The sequence below is a fragment of the Bactrocera latifrons genome, unplaced genomic scaffold (genome assembly GCF_001853355.1).
Source record: "Bactrocera latifrons isolate USDA-ARS-PBARC rearing strain unplaced genomic scaffold, ASM185335v1 scaffold_658, whole genome shotgun sequence".
Taxonomy (NCBI): domain Eukaryota; kingdom Metazoa; phylum Arthropoda; class Insecta; order Diptera; family Tephritidae; genus Bactrocera; species Bactrocera latifrons.
The window spans coordinates 60,801-84,074 of record NW_017537332.1 but is presented as its reverse complement, the minus strand read 5'-3'; the positions used below and the strand labels follow the sequence as shown (position 1 = coordinate 84,074).

General features: G+C 41.7%; 1 protein-coding gene across 5 annotated transcripts in view; it reads right to left on the bottom strand.

The window, feature by feature from the left end:
• Positions 1-4,404: 4,404 nt before the first annotated feature.
• The window catches only part of LOC108975494 (protein Gawky), a 34,963-nt gene continuing 16,093 nt past the window's right edge, over positions 4,405-23,274 (bottom strand). For 3 of the 5 annotated variants that reach the window (XM_018943999.1, XM_018944000.1, XM_018943998.1), the window contains exons 3-11: positions 12,039-12,732; positions 10,481-11,970; positions 10,026-10,391; positions 9,687-9,971; positions 9,444-9,622; positions 9,239-9,386; positions 8,970-9,175; positions 5,597-5,879; positions 4,405-5,541 (exon numbers count right to left, since the gene is read on the bottom strand). In XM_018943999.1, coding sequence (XP_018799544.1) covers positions 4,807-5,541; positions 5,597-5,879; positions 8,970-9,175; positions 9,239-9,386; positions 9,444-9,622; positions 9,687-9,971; positions 10,026-10,391; positions 10,481-11,970; positions 12,039-12,732 — 4,386 coding nt within the window. In that variant the 3' untranslated portion in view covers positions 4,405-4,806. The remainder of the gene's footprint in view (positions 5,542-5,596; positions 5,880-8,969; positions 9,176-9,238; positions 9,387-9,443; positions 9,623-9,686; positions 9,972-10,025; positions 10,392-10,480; positions 11,971-12,038; positions 12,733-23,274) is intronic. The other 2 variants (XM_018944002.1, XM_018944001.1) reach the window with 2 other exon arrangements.

Below are 23,274 nucleotides of genomic sequence, written 5' to 3'. Positions count from 1 at the left end.
CTTAAAAACTGCGCTAAAGGGCTTAGTGAACCACTAACACACATCTACAACGCATCATTGCAACAGGGTATTTTTCCCACAGAATGGAAGCTGTCTTTCATCACTCCCATTCACAAGGATGGTCTTAGATCAGAAGTCTCTAACTATAGATCCATATGTATCCAGTCATCACTCGCGAAGATCTTTGAAAAACTACGTCAACTATATCCTGAACGCAATGAATAATGGATGCAAGGTACATGCTGTCTACACTGACTTTAGCAAAGCCTTCGACAGCCTTCCGTTCCCACGACAGTCGGGTCTACGAAAACCGGAACGGACCCGGATTTTTATCCGGCCAAGGACTGTCAACTCGGCAGAATTCTGCCGTTACAACAGCAACAACAGAGTCAACCATGACATCCTATTACAAAAGCTACATGAAATTGGTGTGCGAGGTAACGTACTAAAATGGATCAACTCTTATCTGGTTGGTAGAAAACTTCAAGTCAGAGTCGATGGCCAGCTATCATCTAACTATGACGTCAAAACAGGGGTACCACAGGGATCACACCTGGGACCTGTTCTCTTTAATATATTCATCCACGACATTGGCGTTAATTTCAGCTCGGAATACCTCCTTTATGCTGACGACCTTAAGCTTTACAGAAGAATCACAAACAGCTCAGACACCCAAGCCCTACAACAAGATATGGATCATCTCTCTACGTGGTGTATCAACAATAAGTTGGATCTAAATATAAAAAAGTGCGCTGTCATATCCTTCTCACGCTCACACACCAATACTCAGACAAACTATGAGCTAGCTGGAAATAAAGTCCCCGAAGTTGAGAACATCAAAGATCTGGGAATTATTATGGACCAAAAGCTCATCTTCACAAAACACATCGATAAAATTACCCAACAAGGTCACAAGACGCTGGGCTTCATCACCAGGACCTGTAGCGACTTCTCCAGTCCTCACACGCTGATCCATCTTTACGACCATCTTGTCCAACCTATACTAGAATATGGATCAGTTATCTGGTCTCCATATACCGATCTCCTGATCAATCGTGTTAATACGCCCAACCATCTTATGGCTGCTCACCTGATGAAATATCCCGATACTTCGAAATAAATAGCCTTAGCTCTCGTCGCCAAATTGCTGACCTAGCATTTTTCTTCAAAACAGTAAACGGCATTATCGATGCATCAGACATTAACAGTAGCTTTGAATTCGCAGACGTAAACGTTTACTCAAAACCTCACAGTCATCTAAAAACTATGTAGTTCACGGTCCTCATATTCACATCGCTACTCTCGTCAACTCCCATCACAATGACATAGACTTCTGTGGAGGATCATATAGCAATTTTATCACCACCCTGAAGAGCAAGCTACTCGACTATCACTAGCTTTTCATTCACTAATCTTGTTGCCTGCAATCATTCATTCTAAATCTCATGTCTATAAATGTACTATCCCTCTCAAGCTTATCATATTATAATAATTGATATGATATTATATTATAAATTGTGTATTAAACCTAAATTACTGGTATATTGCCGATAGGCGTTCGTTTAATAATAATAATAGTAATATATTTCAGTACTTACGTGTATTTTTAAACACAATAAGTACAATACAAACGAATTTATAAATTTGCGAAAATTGAAAATATACCACAATTATCCTTCAGTTAATCCATTTTAATCAAGGATTGTGTCGTTGTTGTTGTAACGGGTGCCCATTGCCCGATAAGATGGTAAGAACCAAATGAGTTGTCGTCGACGTAACCAACGGTAGGACCAGAAAACGCGATATTTTGGCGGACTTTAACCTGCTACAATATCTAAAACGAAGCTGCGCAAGGGCCACTCTCGTTCCTCGTGGCAACTCGAGCTCTACAACAGCAATGGTCAGCGACAGGTTGAGGCCCTTGCTGAGGTAGCTTACTCTCGTCGAGCCTAGATACTTAAGGAATTATTATATTAATTCCATCAGAGCCGATGGATTTGAACGATCTCTTGTTGATGGCACTCCGAACCTCCTCATCGGTGAAAGTAAGTGGTGCGCAGTCTTTCGGCATTTTACGCGGCCGTCAGGTAACACATCGTTTGTCTTTGTCTACCGAAGGGTGCAGTGTAATTTTACCTTCGTCAGCACGTCAATTCAAATTAGAATTAAGTAAAATTACAAAATAAAAATCGTATGTCCACCCGTGTGAAGCCGCGACGGGCTGCTAATTATATAATATATATCTTGATACGGCTACGTACTTTGACAGTTGTTGCGGTCATATGAGAAGTGAAAGAGCACAGACGAATGTTACATCTCAAATCTTACGATTATTACAGTCTAAAGCTTACTCACACCCTTGGAGAGGTTGAAGGACTTCAGGTGCTCTATCCATTTTGTCCCCTTGTGTTGGTTTAACATTTGCCGAATCTCCAAATTGAGATTTTCAGATTTTCAGATAGGTCCTCCTCTGCTTCCACCGGTTGGTAATCGGTCCAATACTTTCAGAGCTGCAGTATTTTCGGTCATTCGGACGACATGACCTAGCCAGGGCAGCTGCTGTCTTTTAATTAGCTGAACTATGTCAATGTCATAGAATAGTTTGTACAGTTCATCGTTCCATCGGATGCAATACTTGCCGTGGCCAATGCGCAAAGATAATAGATTTTCCGCAGAACCTTTATCCCAAAAACTCGTAACGTCGACTCATCAGATGTTGTCATCTCCAATGGCTCCAATATAATGAGTGACTTACAGAGCATGGTTTTTCTTCGTCGATAGATGGCTTTACTTCTTAATTTCCTACTCAGTCCGTGCTACTTCGGACTACTGTTTGTAAGAGATATTTTGCGTAGGATTTCGAGGCTGACATTGTTGTTGGTGTTAAAACTGGCTCCAAGATACACAAAATTATCTACGACTTCGAAGTTATGACTGTCAACAGTGACTCCCCCTGCGGGTAGGGGGGACCCCTCCAGTGCGGGGGAAACCGAATATACCCGCGGCAAGGCATGCCTGTCGTAAGAGGCGACTAAAATCCAAATGCACTATGTCTGACATTGCAGGTCTTTGTTTAAATGTCAACATGGGCTAAGTCAGAAAAGTGCTATAATGATATTATAGTTTTTATACAGTTTTTATATTAATTCCTAATATAAAGGCATTTGTTGTTCAAGCAACAAATGTCACCAGTCATGAGTGGGATTACTATGGACTCAAACTGGTAGTAGCCAAAAGTTACAAAAGTCATACCAAAGACTTAGACATGGTGCCACGGGGAGCAGTTAGCCCTTAGAGTAAACTCCAATCTGCTCATTGGGTTTGGCCCTTTGGGGATATTCGTGGTGGCTGTGGTTTAAACCTAAATGCAGGCAGGGCGTTTAGTCCAATGTGGAGTCGCATTGCGGTCGGGTGCTGGACCCAGAGTACGGCAGAGGTTTTAGGTCGGCCTCGAACCTGACCAAGGCGGCTTAGGGAGTCCCACCCTAACCAATTGGAACCAAAGTATAAGTGTATATGCCAGCACTCATGCTTTGGCTGATCAACGCATTGTTTGGATCTATGTGCTTCTAGCAATAGAAAGCACCGTGGGGTTAGGCCTTCGCAGGCAGGAACTCACGTTAAACCACAACGGACTCTGTCAACAGTGACGTGGGAGCCAAGTCGCGAAAGCGACGACTGTTGGTTTGATGGCAGGAGATATTTCATCTTGCCCTCAGACTGTTGTTGTTGTTGTAACAGCAGAATTCTGCCGAGTTGACAGTCCTTGGCCGGATAAAAATCCGGGTCCGTTCCGGTTTTCGTAGACCCGACTGTCGTGGGAACGGCTTCACTACCAGACTCATTTGTTTCGCTTCGTTATCCAGGCTGGAGAAAGCAGAACTAACGGCTTGGTTGTTGAGGACAATGAAATCAATATCATCGGCGTACGCCGGCAGCTACACACTCTTATAGTAGATGGTGCCTTATCTCTTTATTTTAGTTCTGCAGCTCGAATTTTTTTCTCGAAGAGTAGATTGAAGAAGTCGCACGATAGGGAGTCGTCTTGTCTAAAACCGCATTTGGTATCGAAGAACCTTATATGCTATGTTGGGAGGCCCATCTCCCGCCTCGTTGTTGTTCTTCAGACGCGTAATTCCTGTGGGACTATTAATTCATTTTCAGTGTGGGCGTTTTTGGCGTGGCGGGTCCCAAATCCAGCGCACAACCCTGTGAAGGTCTTGATCTAAGACCGCAAGTCGTAAGCTGATTGAAAAACAGGGTTAGATCGCTGAAATAAATCCGCCTCAATTCCGGTAACGTAGAACCGGCTTAGGTGGAAAACGGTACCTGGTAACTGGCAGCAACTATACTTATATATAGGTTCGCTAATGAGCTGAAAAAGGCTTTCATTAAAATTATTAATTTTATACTTGTGTACTTCTCATTGTTTTTTATTCTGAATTTGTCTTGATTTTATAGGCTCAATAACAAACATGTTGTCTTATTCATTTCGGCAAATTAAGTGTTAAATTAATTCTACACTTCACATTTAGGCATATTAATTTTTAAAATAAATGATTTGTAGCATAAGTTTGGCGTTTAACCATAATTAATTATACATTTCAAGTAATGTTCGTTTGATTTGATTGAAAACACAATCTTATGAACCAAAAAAAATTACATATAAAATTCTAAGTCCATTCATCTATCAGTCAATCTATGTAGCTCGCAAATCTGTTGTTGCTTGTTTATGTCGAGTAGTTCAATTGTATAAATTATATTATGATTAATATTAAATACAGATTCCGAAAGTATTTCCTCAATTTAATCATCTACAATGGAACAAACATACTGTGAAATATAGTCATATTCGTCTCTACCAGACGGTCTCGGCTGATTTTGTGGTTGACGCCAAGTGGATGCAGTTACGGCGTTGTTACCACCGACGATATTATTCGATGTAACATTTGAACTCCCATTTCCGCTTGCAATATTAGTAGTGTTACTAGTTTTGCCTGCGCTCGAGCTTAGACCAACAGAACCAGACTGGCTCTGACTGTTTGCATTGTTGCTGTTGCTCGCAGTGCTACCGCTATTCATTACATTGCCGCCGCAGCCATTATTACTGCCAGTACCGCTAATGACAGAATGTGACGTCATACTGCCGTTACCATTACCACCACTTGAACCGCCGACAGTACTGCAGGGCCCTGCATTATTTCCAGTACCAGAAGATATGGAGTTGTTTCCTCCGATAACAGTTCCGCCATTGTTTGAATTGTTGGTCCCATTACTACCGTTTCCTGTTACACTTGCTGCAGAGACAGAATTAGGCGTTTGAGGCAAATGCTGCAATATCTTTTGAACTTCGCTTTCACTCGGTGACTCGGCACAAATTGTAGTGCTACCAAAATCACAGTTATTTAATGACATTTGAGCTTTGTTTGCTTCCTCCCGTGTTGCATATTTACATAAGGCAATTCCTTGATTTAAAAATAAATGAAAATTAGCAAGTGGGCCATGCTGCATACATAAGGTACGTAAAGTGGAACCATCAATCTATAAAAGACAAAGAATATAGAGATATATCAAAACTATATTCGAAAGTATATACCTGGGTTGTCAAATTTTTTAGTAGTAACCATGTTGAGTTCCATCCTGCATTGGACGAGTTCCATCCTGAATTGCTGTTTGGTACTCCGCGACCTCCGGTCACTATCCATCCGTTGGCACCGCCTGTTACCACGGAGGAGGAGTTTGTAACAGATGGTACACCAGTTCCTGATACCCCTGCGCTCTTGCCAGAGCCCAAGCCCGGAGGTGGACCACGTGATGATTTGTTCATTGATGTTGCCCACAACTCCGACGGTGTACATTGTGGCGGACTATCAGACCAACTATATTTAATTAGTATATATGCACATATACATATATCACAACTATCTTAGTTCTATACTAGAATAAAAAAAAAATGAGGTTGTAACGAAAACGGTCGGTCAAGTCCCGCGATATGTGATGTCACCAAAATGTCGGCGGTGCCACGCCCATGTCCAATTTTCACTACGCCTGCCATAAAGCCCTCTCATACCATCTCGCAGGTAATACTGAATGTATCTGGTGTATTTAGTAATTGATTCATTACGCTTTTAGTTGTAGGTTTTTTAGTGGGCGGGGCCACGCCCAGTTTTACTTTTGGTCCCACAGGTGCCCTATTCTGTATCTCGATTCGTAAATGTATTTTATTCGAAATTCGGATCTACTTTATAATTTTTCGAAAGATGTACCACCCTGTGCCAGAATAAATACGTACAATTTTCGTTTTTGCTTTCTACAACTCAAAAGCTAACGAATATTTTATTCTAAAATTGGCTTAAAAATCGAGTTACGGAATATAAAAAATCCGAATTCGAGTAAATTTTTTTTCGAATCGAGTTACAGAATAGGCCCCCAGACGGGCGAACGGACAGACCGACAGACTAACGAACGAACCAACAGACAGTGGAACGGGCGAACATACAGACGGGCGTCCGTTCCTACGACAGTCGGGTCTACGTAACCCGAATTTTTATCCGGCCAAGGACTGTCAACTCGGCAGAGTTCTGCTGACAGACAACTTTTATCCTCTTCCTAATCATTTATATACTCATATGTAAGCATATATACAGTGGACCAATAAAGTTTACATACACCTAGTTCTATTAAATAACTACACGTTTGTTTGTTATTAAATGAACAAATTTTGTGGTTTTTTCCCATCCATTTCAAGATATGTACATTAAATATAGCATATTAAACTATTTTTTTTAACAATTAAAAAAAATTAGTGCTAAAGCTGAAAATGCGTTTAATTTACATCAAAAAATCTTACGTACACCAATGATTATTTATATAATTCAAAAGTAATTACATAAGTTTTAGCAGGCTTTAGTCTACATTTTGTTTCTATTATTGTCCCCAGACGTCGTCGTATGCTCCCCACCCAATTTCTGGTATTATTTCCGGACATTTTGACCCACTAAGACCATGATTCAGCTTATTTTGATGGAATTCAATGTTTTCGAATACGATTTTCCAAGAAGTTCCAGATGTTTTGAATATGATTAACGTATGGTGATTGCGGAACCTGTGGAGTTATTTTTAATTCCATAACAATCCTGCACGTACAAGATAAGACGGGTCGTTATCTTGTTATAAATAGAAGCGGTCCCTATTAACAGCCGATTTAAGCACACTTAAAATTTAACTTTTGTTCTTAAAATGCTCAGATACATATGCTTTTGCATTTTTTTACTTAAAAAATCTAAATGTTCAACTCCAGATGCAGCCACATACCCCCAAACCATAACACTACTCCTATTTTTTCCTTGCGACTCTTCATTGATCTTTTTCCACACTTTTCGAGATCTATTCGAACCAAATATATTAAATTCTGATTCGTCGGTGAACACAATGTTTTCCCAAATCCAATACAGTTTGTTAAAATATTGTTTAGCAACCGCCGACCTCATCTTTTTATTACTTATGTATGGCTTACGGCGAGCGATTCGTCTATGACAACTAGCAGTATTCCATACATTCCCTACTGTTTTTTTTTTTGTATACATTTCGAAAATGGATAAACATTTGTTTCTGATCCTTTTAACCAAATAATTTTAATTTTAAGAGTGCTTAAATAGGCTGTTAATAGCATTTCCAACAGGATACCGACCGGATACATATTGTATATTGTACGTGCAGGGTTTTTATGGAAATAAAAATAACTCTACATAGGTCCCGCAATCACCATACATTTATCGTATTCAAAATATCTGGGACTTTTTGGCAATTCGAAAACATCGAATTTCATCAAAATAGCGCCAAAACGCTGAATCATCGACTTAGTGAGTCAAATATCCGGAAATAATACTAGAAATTGTGTGGGGAGCATACATCGATGTCTAGGGACAATAATAACAACAAATTGTAGTCCAAAACTTGCTAAAACTATTGTAATTACTTTTGATTTATGTAAATAATCTCAATGTACGTAAACTTTTTTTATATGAATTATGACGATTTTAAGCCTTAGCATTAATTTTTTTTTTTTTCTCTAGATAAAAAAAAATATTATTATATCCTAAATTTAATAGAACTTGGTGTATGTAAACTTTATTGGTCCACTGTATATCCATCTCGCTTTGGCTTAGATGGTACATACAACCGTCAGGTGACCAAAGCTATTATCCTCTGTAGCAAAAGGTTTGAAGAGTATATTTTCACCTAAAATGAAAAATGACGTAACATTTTCGGAAATTTAGAGGGAAAAAATGAAGCACGTAATAAAATGAAACGAGTGAACCAAAACTTAAATATGGGTTAAAACTGGGTTATATCTTATAACATAATCTTAAAATGTTGCCCATACGTATATGTACGTAATTTGAAGTATTGGATCGCATTTTAGTGAACGATATACTATAAATCAATGCAAAAAAAAGTAAGCATAAAAGGAAGATCGTTGTTTTAATTTCGATTCGACAGTTTGCATGGCAGCTATACCTTGAAAATTCCTTCGGAGATCGTACTATTTCTAAACTTCGTGAAAATATCTCGTTAGAAGAACATGTATTTATTTCTTCAGTTTATATGCCAGCTCTAGTGGACCGACAAATGAGCGCCTTCTTGGGGACAAAAGGACGAGTCTAAAGTTACACATGCATATCTTAAAAACATAGGGCCTAATCTGAGTATGTACAGAGAAACGGGTATGATGGATTCTTTCCCGTCTGCGTGCTAGAAACTTTGTGGCAACATAATGTTCAGGGTATAAATAGATGTACAAAATAATTTTATAATATAATCTTATATAGATAAATGGTATATTGTAATGAAATTTTAATAACAAGTGTCAACAAGTGCGATATTATATATATAATATAAATATATAACTGTATTTATGGTATAATTAGAAAACATTCTTTAGACACGCGGTTTTTAAGATGCTCTACCTTTGAAAAGCTTGATTGTTGGACGATGGATTAAAGCTCCATGTAGACGACGATAAACTTAGCGGTGTTAAATCAGTCGGTGAACTTTTGCCAGGATTCGCAAATATGTCAGCTTCTTTTGGCGTCGAGTTAATAGACAGCGGAGATCTAGCTACGCTACCGGGAGTTATACTAGGATCGTCCTCTATACTTTTTATCTGTGAGCCCTTAAAAATTACGCAAAAATATTACAAGATTCCGAATTATTTATATTGTATGGCTCGAGTTACCTTCCATGGTTTTCCTGGTTCAAACTCTTGAACTAAATCAGTATACGTGGCAGCAGGTGTAGGCTGAGCAACAGACCAGTCTTTATTCTCATTTTCAGTGGATGAATCTGGCCATCCATCTCCAATATTTCGTCCAGTCGACCAAGTTCTAAATGTGACATGACCTACTCAATATGGAAAATATTTTATTATTTAAAATGCTTACCCATCGTTTTGCATACCCAACGGTCCCATAGCGCTGCCAGGTGCACCTGATAAATTTTGTTTTGTTGTTCCTGGAGCTCTTGAAAAATCTGTGCTATCTGATGTTAGATCTTTCTCAGGAAGCTTCCACTGATTAATAAGTTTTGACTGTGAGTTTGGACCTCCCGGATAGCCGCTATGCTGCATTTACACAAAAAAAATATAGAATAAAAACACAGAAGTTTTTGTGAAAAAATTAGCTAACCTTAGTTATGTTCATTTCCGAAAAATTTCCCTGTAACACACTTATGGCATCATGCTGCCTCATATATTCCATGTTAGAATTATTGGCATGTGCTGCAGCGTGTTGTTGCGTATTTTGTGGTATGGACTGCTGCTGCTTTTGTTTCAATATGAACGCTTGATGTGCGTTTATTTGATTTTGTAAATTTTGGATTTGCTGCTTATATTTGGCAATAGCATAACTTATTTGGGAGTTATTGGGGTTATTGCCACCCCGTGTTAAAGACTGCTGCGCCGCTTGAAGATGCTAAAAATCGTATAGTAAACACATTCTTAAACAAATGTATGAATATAAACTTACCTTAATATTTGTCAATAATTGATATAAAAGTACCAGCATTGAGGATGGTAAAGGTTCTGATAAGATTTGGCTAGATAAGTATCCACTGTGAACAGCTAGTTGAATTTGCTGCACAAGTACACGCAGCTGTTGAGCAGATGGTTGATTGTTACTACTTGAAGTTGAATTTACAGTCGTTGAGACATTAGCGACCCCTGGACCAAAAGTAACAGCAGTATTCATAGCTTGTGGAACATTAGTAACGTTATGTGGTACTGGATTCAAATACTTTTGCACTGGAAGTGATTGTATGGAATTGAGCGCTGCTATATTTGTGTTATTACCACTAACACCAGCACCGTTGCTGCTCATACTGTTCAACATATTCTACAAATAAATAACCACACAAACGTAAATATTAATATATACGAGTAAAAACAATAGATAGAAGAAATTTAATGCATATTATGACTTACCGGAGGGAAAGGCATATTAGACTGAGAGGCCGATGTGGGATAGCGTCCCGCAAAAGTGCCCCCAGTGTTTGTGTGATCACTATAAGAACCCAGGGATTCTTCGTGTCGTCTCCAATCTGTAGATATAGGAGCACGAAGTAAATCAGCAGCCTCCTCGATGTTCATATTGGTATTAATTAAGGCTCGTTCTACATCTTCCTTTTTAAAGCCATTTCCCACAAGAAGACGATACTGGTTACTCTGTTTTATCACATCTCTGTTCAAGTTACTAACATTAACACCACCTATTTTTTGCAGAGTTTTGCCAACAATGGCAGCATGAGTATTCCAGACAGATGGCAAGTCTGTACCATCGCTACCTCCACTTGCACCCCAACCAGAAGTACCACCTGATATTTTATTTTGGTTCTTACTCCAAGACGGTGGTGGATCGTTCCAAGAATTAGTTCCACCAACACTAACGCCTAGCTGTCCAATACCAGTAGTAGTTTTATCATCCATCCAATTAACGCCTGAATTTGGGCCCACATTATGATTGACTTCATCACCCCAAGAAGTGGTGTTACGTGAGCTTACATTTAAGTTAGTGGCATGGACCCACATAGAATTATCAGGTTTATGCTGATTAACACCAACACCAGGACCAACACCTGAACTAAGTCGTCCTTGCGGACCTACACTGCTTATAGGGTTGTTGGCACTACCGCCAACGACTGACGCATTTATTACGATTGGATTATTTCCCAATCCATTGCCAGAGCTATTACCCAGGCTACCGCCTGCATTCGTCGTGTTCTGATTGCCTACAGTGTTTCGTGTTAAATGCCTATTCAGTGGATCTGATATATCCTTCCAATGAGAACCACTCCCACCAGGTATACGTGACTGTTGTCCCCACAATGATGTCCCGTCGTCATAGTTTGGAATATTGCGGCGTTGCGGTGGTGGCGACGGTTCTTCCCACCCAGTAACTTTACCTGTCATTGATGTTATATCTTTTGGTCCAACCACCGCCGAAGAAGGTCCCCAGTGAGCGTTCACGTTGCCGCTTATACCAACAGGGTTTATGGCATTAATGTTACCAGGTCCGATGCCACCAGCTACACTTCCACCGGCAACAACAGCGCCGGTAGATACGGATGCGCCTACACCGGGCCCCACTATTTTATTCATTGCTGGTATTTGGTTGTGTGCAATGGAATGATGTTGACCCCACATTTCTGACGTGCCGTTTAAACGTCCTGAAATTCCCCGAGGATCTCCACGTATAGGATCCCGTGGATCTATCAGTCGCAAATCACGAGTTTCGGCTGCTGACGTACCACGCATTGGATCGCGGGGATCAACGCCTCGCATAGGTATAGTACTTGCTACTCCACCACTATTCACGTCACGAGAGTCTCCCCAATTACTTCCAGTAGAACCACTAGCCTGCGCTGTGTTCACATTTCCGGGCACATTTACACCAGGAACACCAGTGCCACCACTACCTAAAAATTACAAAAAAAAAACAGCAGTCAGAAGGGCATCTCATAATTTTATATTAAGACATACTAACCTACGGTAGATGTATTGCCAATGTTGGCAGAAACCGTTCCGGTGGTGTTGTTAGTTGATCCAACGACAATGCCAATAGCAGGTTGACCCCATTGGGGATTGTTCCCAGGTCCATTTGCACCTACAGCTGTCGCATTTATTCCAGTAACACCTACAGTGCCTGCATTTGAAGGATTATTCGCTGAACCAGTCCATACACTGCTACTTTCCGTACCATCATCATCTTCTCCCCATGTTCCACCTAGATTAGAGGAAGGTGTATGACCCCACGGAGTTTTTTGAACAGGTTGAATTGGTGGTTGCCCACCGTTGCGTAAATTCAACTCCCATAAATCAGTTCCATTATTAATAGTGGGTTTCCACATTGTGGGCCCAACAGATGGATCCTTATTAGTTGGCTCAGGTGAACTTGGCACTTCCCAGTTCGTATCCTGATTAACATGCTGACAACCCCAACCATCCTGAGAAAAAAGCGCTTCACGCATTGTATTTAATTGTTCTAACTGATTTTTAGCAGCTGCTGCTGATGTTCCACCACCAACTAATCCTACACCGCTAGTGCTATTACCAGCATTATTAATATTCGAGTTCGGACCAATTGCGCCAGAGGTACAGATTCCACTGCTATTTGGTTTACCGTTATTATTACTGTTATTGTTATTAGCTCCACCGTTATTACTGTTGCTTTGTGCAGGCTAAAATCAAAACCAAAACATTGCTTTTTGAAATAAAATAACACATCGTTCGTCAAATATAATTACAGAAAGAACGTCTGCTATGGTTACTTCAGGCCAATTTATCAATTTACACATATATGCTATAAATTCAATATTGCCAAATAAGCATCTAAATTAAAACAGAATTGGTGTTGTATGGATAAAACGTTATATCGAGGTATTAATCTGAGACGGTAAAGAAAAATAACTTTAATAAATCTCGGTATTTTTTCCTAAATGTTCGTTCAATATATTTTAGTACTTGCCTGTATTTTTAAACACAATAAGTACAATACAAACGAATTTATAAATTTGCGAAAGTTGAAACTTTACCACAATTGCCCTTCAGTTAATCCATTTTAATCAAGGATTGTTGCGCTGTTGTTGTAACGGGTACCCAATGCCCGATAAGATGGTAAGGACCAAATGAGTTGTCGTCGACGTAACCAACGGTAGGGCCAGGAAACTCGCTGTTTTGACGGGCCTTTACCTGCTACAGTATCTAAAACGAAGCTGCGCAAAGGCCACTCTCGTTCCTTGTGGCAACTCGGGCTCTACAACAGCAATGGGTGGTTGTTTGACTCCACGGAGGGAGTGTGGTGGCGCATGAATGGCGGGAGTAGCAAAGCCTTCAATCCAGTTAGCGTATTTCCAAGGTTTTGTATTGGGACCACTCCTCCGATTTTCCACATATCAGATATTTGAAGAGTGGTCAGCGACAGGTTGAGGACCTTGGTGAGGTAGCTTTCTGTCGTCGCGCCTAGATACTTAGGAATCATTATGTTAATTCCATCAGGGCCGATTTATTGGGACGATTTCTTGTTGATGGCGCGCCGAACCTCCTCATCGGTAAAGGTAAGTGGTGCGCAAGTCTTTCGGCATTTTACGCAGCCGTCGGGTAACACATCGTTTGTCTTTGTCTACCGAAGGGTGCAGTGTAATTTTACCTTCGTCAGCACGTCAATTCAAATTAGAATTAAGTAAAATTACAAAATAAAAATCGTATGTCCACCCGTGTGAAGCCGCGACGGGCTGCTAATTATATAATATATATCTTGATACGGCTACGTACTTTGACAGTTGTTGCGGTCATATGAGAAGTGAAAGAGCACAGACGAATGTTACATCTCAAATCTTAGGATTATTACAAGTCGGAATTTTACCTCAACGACTGCATTGTTATATAGTCTGTACTCTTTCTTTCTTTGTTTCTAGGTTAAGCCATGAACTATCTGGGCGTTTTTACGCTAAGTACTGTCGTGGTACAGCCCACTTTTCGGAAGCCATGCTGTTAGTGTACTAGGCTCTTGTGATGCGTGAAAGTTGCGAATAGCAAGGCCTCAAACTCAGTCATCATATCTCTTCGGATTAGCCAAATTGACAGCAGTCTAAAGCATACTCACACCAGTAGAGAGGTTGCAGTATTTCAGATGCTCTATCCATTTTGACGTCTGCGAATGGTAGGCACCTTGCCGTGGTGCAGAGGCTTAACTTTACGGCATCTCCCAACCTTCATGAGCGGTGCTGCATAACATCTCTCCTGAGGGTTGGCAGAAGATGCATGTGGTCGGCTACAACCTCCTAATTCAGGGTGTTATACGTCTCCCGTGTCCTTTAGACGATTTGCAGCCAGAAGGTTAATTCGACTAAATTCGAACGGAGCATTCCCAACACCGGACAGAATTGGGAAATAACGGTGGCCTTACCGCGTCATGGAGCTCTGGTGTGGCGGACCTGTAGTTCGCCTTTAAAAACGTAAGCCGACAGCTCACCGTGCGGAGCCAAGAGCTAATTGTCGTACGACCAACATGAGCGACAAGAACATAACGACAACAAATCAACAACACACAAGTCTACGGAACCAGATAACGACTACGGACGAAGAGATGAACAACACTACAAGCGTAGCAGTAGGTAGGGGTCCAGGAACAAAACAGAAGTTTCTTACAGATTGAGTGGGGCATTAAGAATTGCAACACACGGTTAAAATCTCTTTTAGAATACATGGTTAGTAGTAACTTAGCTATAGAAAATGTGAGTATGGAACCCACCCTTCGTCACAATAGGTAAGAGAGAGGTGCTTGACATCACCTTGAACAACTAGCCTGAGAATGGAATGGTCTCACTATGGAGGGTATAAGCCCCGCAACACAAACTGGGATATGCTAGGCAGGATTTGATTAGGGAGGAGACCAGCGTCTACCTGTAGTCGAACGCAAGCCATCTCCATCACATTTGGTAACCACAATGCAATTATTTACTGCAGACTCAAACAAGTGAGCTATGGCTTCGTTCGAGAAATTCAAGTCGCCGGGAGTGGACGGGCTCTTTCCAACACTTTTACAAGAGGGGGAGCAAGTTCTACTGCCATACCTTGTTCGGATGATGAGGGATAGCCTAAGCAATGGCGTACATAACTGAAATATATAGGACCGCGAAGGTTACCTTCATATCCAAGGTGAGAAGGAAGGACTAATCACTGGCTAAATCTTTTAGGCCAATTAGTCTAAGTTCCTTCTTACTTAGAAGTATGGAAAAGATTATAGATCATGGTCAAAGACCTGCTCAGGCCTTAAAACCCATAGGGAGTGGACCACGCGTTACGTGGCCCCTTGTTGCCTACGCAATACTGCGACGCTAGCCTCTACGGCTGTGTAACCAGCACATAGTTCGCGCGCTGCGCCGCCACCCACCTCGAGTGGCCAGCAGAGGACCTCCACGGTCCCCCGGAGCTCAACTAGGCAACATAGCTCCCAATCTGACTTGTCCCCCCCACCTTCATCCCGCTCCAATCCGTGTGTTCCGTGTGTCAGACCGCCATACGTCGGAACGTTACATCAGTCAAGTGCAACTCTTGTGCTGGCTGGTGTCACTTCCCGGCGTGTTCCAGCCTGCACACCACACGTGAGTGGATTGAGTCGTACGTTGCCCCATGCTGCAGGAGTTTGCCCCCGCAACACACTACAGTGGCGTCGCCAACAAACACCCTAGCTGCAATAACGTGGAGCTGGCGGAACAGATTGACGATTCGAAATTCTGCACAATGAATGACGAAGCCCCCACCAGAGTTGTGGGCACTTGTAGTAGCTCGCCCGATATTACAATCGCTAGTGGTGGTCTGATAAATTGCATAACCTGGCGACCTATGCTTACTCTCGCATCAGACCATCTACCCATAATTATCTCGATCGTGAAACCTGCCGATTTCGTTTCTGTCGACAACTGCACCTTCGTTAACTTCAACAAAGCTAACTGGGTCGGCTTCACAGAATTTACTGAGAGCACCTTCAACGCTCTACCCATTCCTACGGACGTATGCGTTGGCGAACSTSAATTCCGCAAGGTGATCGCAGCAGCTACCGCTCGCTTTATACCAGCTGGACGAATAGCGGGAATCCGCCCTAACTTCCCAGCCGAAGCAGCTGCTTTAGCTAATGAGCGCGACACCTTACGCCATGCCGATCCCGGAGATCCCCGAATAAGGGATCYCAATTTGGAGATTCGGCGTATGGTAAACCAGCATAAGCGGACGAAATGGATAGAGCACCTGAGCTCCTGCAACCTCTCCACCGGTGTGAGTAAGCTTTGGGCTACTGTCAAWGCTTTGTCSAACCCGAAGAGTCAYGASGACCGAGTTGAAGTTCAATTCAATGGTCATGCCTCTTCGGACCCGAAGAAGTGTGCGAGCTATTTTAGCCGGCAGTTTACACTGCACCCTTCGGTAGACCAAGCCAAACGATGTGTTAACCTACGGCTGCGCAAAATGCCAAACGACGGCGCGCCACTTACTTTCACCGATGAAGAGGTTCAGAGTGTCATCAACAAAGCAAAATCTTCCAAATCCATTGGCCCTGATGGAATCAACATGCTAATGCTAAAGCATCTAGTCTCGACGGGAGTAAAATATCTCACCAAGGTCCTCAGCCTTTTGCTAACCACTCTTCAAATACCCGATGTGTGGAAAGTCGGAAGAGTGGTCCCACTACTGAAAMCTGGGAAACCCGCCAACAAAGGGGAATCTTATCGCCCGATAAYTYTCCTCTCCCCAGTAGTGAAGACACTTGAAGCCTTGTTACTCCCGACCTTCACTCACCACCTGAGCCTAGCCAGCCACCAACATGGATTCCGTAAAATGCGCAGTACCACCACAGCACTTAGCGTCATAAACGCTCAGATAGTTCGTGGCCTCGTTGGACCTGTCAAAAGCTTTTGACACGGTCAATCACACAACGCTACTGCAGGACATTGAGAAAACCACGCTTCCTCCAGGGCTCAAGAAGTGGACCATGAACTATCTGAACGGTCGCCAATCATCCGTACTATTTCGAGGCGTAACATCTAAACTGAGAAGAATTAAACAGGGGGTTTCGCAAAGTGGTGTCCTCTCCCCGCTACTGATTAACTTTTACATCTCGAAACTCCCGCAGGGGGTTTCCATAACCTCGTACGCTGATTATTGTGCGATATTGACGTCGGGCAATGGAATCGATGGCATGTGTTCGAAGGTAAACAACTACCTCTCCGACCTTTCTCGTTTCCTCACTGCACAGAACCTCCAACTTTCCCCTACCAAATCCATAGCGACCATATTCACGAACTGGACGAAGGAGTATAGACTGGGGCTTAATATTGCAGTCGACGGCGTCAAAATTCCGACTGTCAATAACCCTAAGATTTTAGGTGTCACCTTCGACAGTCTATGCTCCTTCTCTCCACATACGACCGCGATTATCGCCAAAGTACAGAGCCGCAACAAAATTCTCAAGTCGCCAGCCGGCAGCACATGGGGAAAAGACACAGAAACGTTGTTGGCAACTTACAAGGCAATTGGCCGGCCGGTCCTCAACTATGCAGCACCCATATGGTCGCCTGGATGCAGTGGCACGCAGATGAGGAAACTACAGACCTGCCAGAATACAGCACTTCGGACCACGACGGGATGCTTCCTGATGTCTCCCATTGAGCACCTACATAGCGAGACGCTTATGCTCCCAGTTAAGGAGCATAATGAACTCCTCTCCAAGCAGTTCCTGCTGAGATGTTTTCGTAGAAATCATCCTTGCAGTCATCTGCTTGGAGCGGAACCGCCTCCTAGGAGCATCAAGAGGTCATTCCTTCCGTCTCCCTCCCCGTGAATGGCGTACTTGGAGTCAAATCACCACCCATAGCGGACGAAGAGCTCGAGTTGCCGCGAGAAACGAGGGTGACCCTTGCGCAACTTCGTTCTGGATATTGTAGCAGGTTAAACTCCTACCTATCCAGAATAGASCCTGACATACCCAACGTATGTCCTGCGTGCAACGAGTCTCCGCATGACACTGACCACCTCTTTGCATGCCCAACCAACCCCACCCATCGAACACCCTTTTCCCTCTGGTCCGACCCCGTCGAAACAGCACGTTTCCTGGGCCTCCCGTTAGATGACATCGACGACAACACAGATAACCCTCACCATCCCAACGGGGACTGATAACCGTTAAAACAACAACAACCAATACTCTACTCCAGATAACCTCGGAGATAGAGAGCTAGCTGGAAGGAGCGGAAGTGATGTTTTGCGACTCCCTAGACATCGAAGGTGCTTTTGACAACACGTCTCACAAGAGTGTAGAGAGAGCACTGGAAAAAAGGAAAGTGGCAGCACCGGTGAGCAGTTGGATAGAGGCATACGTACTTCGCATAGGTGAAACCACTATAGAAGATACAAGAATTCGTCTTGGCACAACAAGGGGTTGCCCATAGGAGCAGTGGTACCCCCTTTCTTTGACCTACAACAAAAAGGTTTAACCCTAACAAGAGTGATTACGTGAGATTGAGTTGAACATAAGCTCCTACTCAGCCTCAGGAACACTTGGGAACATGGTATAATATGTTGGTCTCACGCTGGATTCCACTTTGCAGTGGAAGCAGCATGTTGACCTGACCTTGGTCAAGGCGACAAAAGCATTAATGGTGTGCAATTGTTAGGTGGTTGTACACCATGATAGTGCGACCGATAATCACGTATGGGGCAGTGGACTGGGCCTCAAAAGCTTCGCAGACTTCAGTAGCAGCATATATCTGCATGTCGGGTGCAATGGGCACTTGTTGTTGTTGTACCGGCAGAATTCTGCAATGGGCACTTGTCCGACAGCAGTATGTTAAGTCAAGCTTGAACTCAGAACGCTTTATCAAGTGATCGGTCAGGTAGGCAAGCACACACTTTTACAAATCACGGCAGAAAGGTGTGGCAAAGGTAAAGTTATCTTGTCCCAGTGGATGAAAGAGTTAAGTGGTAGATACCATTGGCTCTTCTCCCAAGGGACAGCATTACCAAAAGGATGAACTTCACGAAGAAGTTCAAGGTTACCCTTGGCAGCATAGCTGAAAGGAACGATTCCACTGAGATCCCTTATTCGGGGATCATGTTGCGCTCATTAGCTAAAACAGCTGCTTCAGTAGTGGAATGAAGCGAGCGGTAGCTGCTGCGATCACCTTGCGGAATTGACGCTCGCCAGCGATTGTTTCCGTAGGAATGGGTAAAACGGTAAGCTCTCGATAAGTTTTGTGAAGCCAGACCTAGTTATCTTTGCTAAAGTTAATAAAACTGTGGTTGTCCACAGAAATAAAGTCGGGAGGTTTCTCCATCGAAATAATTATGGGCAGTTGGTCCGTAGCGAGAGTTAGTATATGCTGTTTATCAGACCATCACTAGCATTGGTAATATCGGGCGAGCTATATCACGAGGGTCATTGTCTTTTTTGACTTCAAAGGCATCGTCCACCATGAATTTGTTCCGTCTGGACAAAGCGTCAACGCTAAGTTTTACGTAGAAGTCCTCAAGAGACTCAAAAGAAGGATTAATCGGGCCCGACAAGACATCGCAGCCGATTAGAAGTTGCACCACGACAACGGCCTATCCATGGCCGGCATACCATCGTTTCCGCAGCCGCCCTACAGCCCGTATGTAGCCTCCAGACGTTTCTTTTTGTTTCCTTGCATAAAAACGTCGATAAGCAAGCATTTTGAGACGACAGAGGGGATTCAAGAAGTTAGCGTCACAGCTCCGCCGACAGTCGGGTCTACGTAACCGAAACAAACCCCGACTGTCCAAGGACTGTACTGGCTTAATTCTGGTACCACGGGGAGCAGGAGCCCTTGGAGGTAACTCCAACCTGCTCATGCGGACTGGCGCCTCCAGGAGTATCGTGGTGGTTTATACCCAAATGCGAGTAGAATTGACATTTTGTCAGTTCGATGTGGAGTTGCATTTCAACCGGGTGCCGGACCCATACCCTACCAATGTGGTTAGTGTGTCCATTCCACACTGCCAATTGGCCACATGCCAGGCATTTTCAGCGCGCTAATCAACGCAATTATTTCATCCGTTGTACTTTTGAGTACCGTGGGGTAAGGCTGTCATCAGCAGGTACCTACGGAGAAACCCTAAAAACGTTGCTTCAGTGATTACAATCTTGTTCTAAGACTCCGAAATAGCAGCCCTTGGTCGGATAAAATCCGGGTCAATTACGGTAACGTAGAACAGGCTGTTGTGAGAATTGCGTTCTGCGAAGTTCTAGCACAGCAACAATAGTTTCCGGAACAACAACCTTCATAACATCCGTCTTGGAGTCATCTACGACCTCGACTAAATTCACTATACCATCAATAAACACTTCATCGCCAACAACTGAATAAAGTTGATCGAAGTAATGTCGCTGATTTAGTAAACGTGATATAAGGTTATCAACAAAGCAAACAGTATATCCTGTTTTGATGCTTGTAAGGCAGTCTTAAACATTGCCTTCTGCGCATCTTCGTTCTGGATACTGTAGCAAGTTAATCTCTTACTTATCCAGAATTGAGCTTGATATACCAAATATATGTCCAACATGCAATAAGTTTCTGCTTGACTCTAATTACCTCTTTGAGTACCAACTAACCCTATCCTTCTAACAGAACGTTTTCTAGGATTAACGTTGGATGACCTCAATGACAACATATCTGAACCTTATCATAATAACGAGAACTAAATAGCCGTTACAACTACATTGCTTTTATTGCCTACCTAAAACGCAACGAGTGCATCATGCAATTACTGCAAAATGGTTTTTACTATGCATTTTTTTAAATAGCACATTCTGAAGTCAAAACAAATAATAAATACAAAAAATGCTCACAAATATATTGCATAAAAAATGTAAAATGTTTTTTAGCACTCATTGCCATATGACTTGATTTTCATTGTCTTTATTGTCTTCTCCTGCAGTATCGTTTTGAAACTAAAAAACTTGCTGGCCACAGAGTTCACATGAATTGAATTGCTAGTTGAGAACAAAACATTGCAGAAGTATTTTGCATAACCCTTATAGTAGGGGAGCCCAAGCGGGGATTTTCGAAGTTACCAAAGCGTGTCAAAAAATTTTATGGGGAGAAACATTGCACCTTTTTATGTACCCCTACCAAATATGAGCCCTTAATATGGAGGGGTGCGTTGGGGGGAGTTCGTCAGATTAGAGAAAAAAAAATTGATCCTTCGGGAAACTCGAGCGCGTCAGATTAAGAGATGGTAAATTAAATACATGAAGACGAGTGTATATTTCAATATTCTGACAGTTTGAGGATGACTTAAAGAAATAGCAGGGTGACAAAATAGAAAAAAAAAAATACGTCACCTTAAACTACTCGAGCGCGATAGATTTTTTTTTTCATTTTAAAGGTAATTTTATTTTTTATTTAAATCCTATAATCTGACAGTTTCCACGGGGCGACACAGGTAAAATCGTCGACAAAAGGTCAATTGTACTAATGCTGAGAGGTGTGTGTGTAGGTGTGTAGAAGACGCTTGACACTTTTGTTTGTTTCTCAATTTCTCGCACCGTCCTCATACTAGCCGTCCGCTATGATGCTATCTCAGGATTCCAACGACAGTCGGGTCTACGAAAACCGGAACGGACCCGGATTTTTATCCGGCCAAGGACTGTCAACTCGGCAGAATTCTGCCGTTACAACAACAACAACATGCTATCTCAGCTGATCACTATAGCGTGGTTGTTGTTAGTAGACGCTTGACACTTTTGTTTGTTTGTGGTGTTTTCTATTTTTTTCGTTTACAGCGATCAGTTTTACATCCATTGTAAAAATTATTGACGTTTTTTAATATTTATATCTATTTTCATATTAATAAATTATTTAATTATCTGTACATATGTATATATGTATACACTGTTTTTATTACACCCTGTAAAAATTAGTGAAGTTTTTTAATATTTATATCTATTTTCATATTAATAAATTATTGAAATATCTATGGCACACCTTTTAGAGGTTCATTAACATTCGCTTTGAAAATCTGACACGATCGAATAACTTTTTTTTTTTAACCTCTCATTACGCTCCTCTCCCTTGAATTGTCAGATTAATATACATCTACTATCAGAAATACAATACGTGTATATACCATAAATGACTGACGCGCTTCAGTATTTTTGTGTTTTTTTTACAATTTTCAAACTAATCACCCGCTCTTCCCTCCACTAAAATGGAACACTTGACCTAGACATTATTTGTTTTTTAAACCTTATCTTGACAATCTAGCTCCAGTAACTGCAAACTTAGTACTCCAGGTTCCCCTACTATTACCATTCCTTTCATTGAAATTTTCAGTGGTTAAAGTAGGCCATTTCATTTATTTAAATGCATATCTTTATATATCCAAATTTCTTTAGAAAAGATTCTGTGGACACAAAAGAACTTTGCTTTCCTTTGCAATTCTACTAGTTGAAACGAATTTTGTTTACTTTTCGATTATACTAGGGTTGCTAGTGCATATTAGAATTGAATTTAGTTTTAGTTGTATTCATTACGAGTGTGATCGTGGTTTTGTGCACATTAAAAATATCTAAAGGTAAAGAAGTAATACTATTAAGTGACTACAGCATATTTGGTATAACATTTTTGGATCGGATGGTCTAGCGGAAACCAAATGAAGAATTTAATATCAAAAACGTCAAAGCAACGGCGGTGCTTCCGTCATGGTGGGGGCGGCGCGTCAGCTCAAGGAGTCGGGAATCTCGTTTTGATAGGCGGGAAAATGAATAAGTATCATTATTTATCCATTCTCAAGGCAAATTTACATTCCAGTACTGTTTCAACACGACAATGACCCGAAACATACAGTCTATGATGTTAAAATGTGAATTCTATTCAACAGAAAACATCTCCCAACACCGCCACAAAGCTCCGACATTAATTTAATTGAAAATCTTTAAGCCCATCTAGAAACTAAAGTACGGAATCACCAAATTTGTTCAAAAGAGTTTTAAAATTGGATTGGAACAAGCCCCAATTTTTGCCAAAAATTAATAGATTCAATGCCTAGACGTTTGGAAGGTACCGGTAAAATACTAAGACATTTTTACTCATGCTACCATATGAGTTAAAAATTCTGAATATTTACAGGTTTTATTAAGTTTTGAATAAAGAATTAAACAGTTTATAAGTTTTTATAATAAACTATTTATTTTATTAACCTGATTAATG